The sequence below is a fragment of the Phragmites australis genome, chromosome 8, assembly GCF_958298935.1.
Source record: "Phragmites australis chromosome 8, lpPhrAust1.1, whole genome shotgun sequence".
Taxonomy (NCBI): domain Eukaryota; kingdom Viridiplantae; phylum Streptophyta; class Magnoliopsida; order Poales; family Poaceae; genus Phragmites; species Phragmites australis.
The window spans coordinates 30,580,906-30,585,000 of record NC_084928.1 but is presented as its reverse complement, the minus strand read 5'-3'; the positions used below and the strand labels follow the sequence as shown (position 1 = coordinate 30,585,000).

At 51.0% G+C, this 4,095-nt stretch overlaps 1 protein-coding gene across 1 annotated transcript in view; it reads right to left on the bottom strand.

Annotated features, from left to right (window-relative positions):
- Positions 1–2,622, bottom strand: part of LOC133927021 (aspartyl protease family protein At5g10770-like) — a 2,914-nt gene extending 292 nt beyond the window's left edge. The window contains exons 1-3 of the mRNA XM_062373261.1: positions 2,371–2,622; positions 693–1,324; positions 1–598 (exon numbers count right to left, since the gene is read on the bottom strand). The exon at positions 1–598 is cut by the window's left edge and continues 292 nt beyond it. Coding sequence (XP_062229245.1) covers positions 1–598; positions 693–1,324; positions 2,371–2,605 — 1,465 coding nt within the window. The 5' untranslated portion in view covers positions 2,606–2,622. The remainder of the gene's footprint in view (positions 599–692; positions 1,325–2,370) is intronic.
- Between the last annotated feature and the right edge of the window lie 1,473 nt (positions 2,623–4,095).

Below are 4,095 nucleotides of genomic sequence, written 5' to 3'. Positions count from 1 at the left end.
CGTTGGGCGCGAACGCCAGGCACGCCTGCGACACGTCCACCACGTACAGGATCCCCGTCGCGTCCACGTCCAGGCACGCGCCGCCCTGGAACACCATCGACACCGCGGGGAGCGCCACGCTGCCCTGGACCCCCGTGAGGTCGTAGCAGGTGTCCAGGATCGAGAACGCGGCGGCCTTCTTGTACCCGAGCCCCTTCATGGCCCTGGAAAACGCCGACCGCAGCGGCGCGTACGCCGAGGGGGGCAGCCGCGTGATCACCGTGCCGGAGTCCACGAGCGTGCCGGCCGTGTAGAAGACGGACTCCGGGATGGACAGCAGGTGCCCGCCCACCTTGAGCCCCGTCATCCCCACGTAGTAGAACGTCGGCCCGTTGTCGGTCAGAATCGGCGTGAGCCGCGCGTTCGCCGCCGGCGCGCCCGGGCCGAAGTCCAGGAACCCCGTCCCGGACGGCGTCGCCGGGAGGCAGTACGCGAACACGCCGCTGTACTTGTCGTACGCCTGCACCGTCAGCGACGTCTTGCCGCGGCCGAGGCCCATCAGTCCCGCCGTGCGCCCGAACAGCCCCCGGTTCCTCTCCCCGCACCCGAACCGGAACTCCTGCACAGTGCACGCACGTGTCACGGCATGCCCATGCACGCACACGTCGGGGAGCGCAGCTGTTACTATCCCCGCACGTGTGGAGAGTACGTACCTTGACGACGTCGTAGGCAAGCGTGAGGGTGTCCTGCGCGTAGAAGCCGACGGTGTAAGAGCCGTCGCCGTACTGGACGGCGTAGAGGCAGTTGCCGGCGTTGCAGCCGCTGGTGTAGAGGTCGGAGCAGTAAGAGGAGGCGCAGGAGATGTTGGCGTAGGTGGACGACTTGGCCGGGGTGAACAGCGGCTCCTTCTGCCGGTAGCAGGAGACCACGCACGGCCGGCACTGCACCCACGTCGTGTCGCTCCCTGTGTCGAACACCACCGTGAACCGCCCCGCCGGCGTGCCGAGCCCGATGGTCACCACGTAGTTGCCCGTGCCGAGCGCGAGCCCGGACGACGCCGGCAGGTCCGCCGACGCGGCGGAGGACGACAGCGACGCCGGCGAAGCAGTCGACGGCGGCCCGGGCTCGAGCTGGACTACCGATGGCGCGGCGCGCTTCGGTCTCCCCCGCCCCCCGCCGGTGGTCTCGTACACACGGCGGCGGATGGACTCAACGCGGCGCTGGTCCGCGGCGAGGATCTCCTCGTGGGACGGCGCCTTCCCGTCCGCGTTGGCCAGCGGCGAGCACGGGCCGTGCTGGTGGACGACCGGCATCCTCGTGCCCGTCGCAGCGCCGTGTTTGTGCTCTGAATTGTCAGGGAGATGTTCAGTTCAACTCGGAATCAGAATCAAGTTCAGAACTTTCAGTTCCAATTTCAGAATAGTTTACAAGAGCTTAGCATATTAGTTTTGAGAATTAAATCTTGAGTGAACAGCTTAGAAAACTAGGGATTTTAGCCTGTGAAAACCCCCATCCTTTTCAGACATGAGAGATGCCTTTTGTTTCTAGTGATCGGTTATTATCATTCTTTGTCAGGGCTTAGCCATTGATTTAACTCCTAGTTCGTCATTTCGATGAAGACAACGAACATAATTTGTATGTTAACCTTAGCAGTCCTGCAGTAAAGGACTCTCTGTTACATCATCTAATAGGGTGGTCAAAAGAAAAATCTCTGATAGTTACTGCTAGAACTTCTACATGCAGTTACGTGAAAACGTCGTACATTGTAAAAAATGTTATTTTACTTATTTCATCGAGTTTATCTATGTTAAATGTTTCTCGTACTTCCTCTATTGCGCGTTTCTCACTCAGTAATTTTTTTAACATTCACTCTTATTTCTCTTATTGAGTACCAAATGTTTGGGGGGTCAAGGGTCATGTAAGAGCTCAAAGATTGAGCTATACGTGCATGGCTCCGGATTCTTCATGTTGGCCAAGCTGAGTTAAGTTGCATTGGAGAATAACTAATTCACAAATAAGTTTCGCATACTTCTTCTGATTCGTGTCTTCTCCTTCTTCCAATTATGCTTTTCGAGTCTTTGTTCTTTTGAGTAATCTCAATTCAGAATACAAATCTTTATACTGACAATCAGTAAATTCATAACTTGCAATTGACATAAAGAAACCAATTGGTCCAAAATATGAAGGGAAAAAAAATCCATACAAACTAATACAAAACTTTAAAAAAATCATAAGTGGCAGAAGGGAGATGAATTCAGCAAAGCCAAAACAAGGAAAGCAAGAAGAGAACATGCTCCATGCACGAGACAGAGCAGGACACAAACAATACTCAATTTATCACTATCAGAGATAGAAAAAAAAAGGTTAACTAGTCCGATGAGCAAAAATAACCTTGTGATGTGGGGCAAGACGGGCCATGAGCTGGGAACAGGGACTCCACATTCAGCTGCACACGGGAGCTGCTCCCTGCACCAAGAGCAGCAGCCCCAGCTCCGGATGCTGCAACAGCAAGCAGGAGGAGGAGCAAGCAGCAGCCATGGCATCTGGGGCAGCAAGAAGCAGCCATGCCGGCACGGCCAAGTGGTTGCGAGTGGGGCTGCCGGCTTAGCGAGGGCAGCGAACACATGCGCCTCGCAGCTCGTTACAGTCATGTGTATATATAGGCCGCGACTCGCGATAAGATATGAGCCGTGCGCAGTAGTTGCTTGGTCTATTTTGGAGTGCTCCAGCAACCAGCATTGTCCTAATTCTGATTGGCTTTGCAAGTTGCGAGCAGTGAATTCTGTCAGGGCTGGAAGTCTGAATGCTACTGAAAAATTGTCCATGAGTCTGCAGCATTTGGAAGAAACTGGTACGGATGAGCTTCCCTGCTGCATGAAGTGTACGAACTGCTAAGGTGTTGATTAGCAGTAAAAAATGTTCCATGAATGTTCGGTTGGGTTCAGGATAGGGACCTTTCTAGTTTTTTACATGTCCACTTGACAATTCTAATCTGCAGTAGTCGGCGTCATTCCTTTATAAATCGTTTAAACCACTGATAGTCTTCTCCATCACCTCTGTGTTAAGTGCACGTACGACCATCAGTCGATTAAGCGTGCACATTATTGCATATACTTCACTATCCATGTCCCTTTCGCGCAAGGACACAGCCACGTCGTTTGCATAGATAGCATCATCCAATTCCAAGATGGAATCTGATGAGATACATCATATCCCCAGTTCCCCGGCTATGTATCTCAGGGGCTCACTATAGTGTAGGAATTTCACAGGAACAATTGAATTCTTGTTGAAAGATAAACTACTTCTTGTTTTCCAAACATGGCTTATGTGCCATTGTGCCAAAGGATTAATACCTTTCGCAACCCCTCCCCTTTTAGTGTTTAGTAGAATAAAAATCTTTTCGGATTCATGCATTGTCGAAGATTAGTTCTTAACAATATATCTGTAAATTGACTGGTACCTTCGAGTGTAGTGATTAATCACGAGACGGGACAATTAATATATACAGGTTCGGGTCTTTGATTGGAGTAATACCCCACGTCCTATGGGGTGTTGCTGCCGTATATTGATTAACTCGACTATAGGCAATGGCGATAAATCTATTACAAAGAGTCTACCAAATCTGATCTAACCTAACACTAAGGTCGCCGAGCACCTTCTCTGCTAGGGTCTTGATGCTTGCCTCGAGTTCTCTCTTCCTGTGTTTTCCTTGGGTGTTGTTCTCGTGTTTTTCCTCCTCCCAGCCTTTTCGAGGTGAGGTAACGACTCTTATCCAGCCGTGGTCGATAGGGGGTTGTCTTCCTTGATATCGAAGTAGATAGATCTGTTTTGAGTACTAACCGCATCGAGTTAGGTAACTAATCGAAACCTTCCTGATATGTACTTCCATGATTCCGGACGTATCAGGTACCGCTAATTTGGTTTCGTGATATCTAAAGCTTCTTAATACGTATTATACATATCCTGATCGTATATGATATATTCCTTATGCTCAAATACCCTATAGTTAGATATTCGACAGTAACCCCCTAACTCTACTCAGGAGGAGAGGTTTCCATAAGCGCCCACTCGAGTACCGCCAAGTTTAAGCTTGGTCGAGTAAAGTGGATCAGTCTC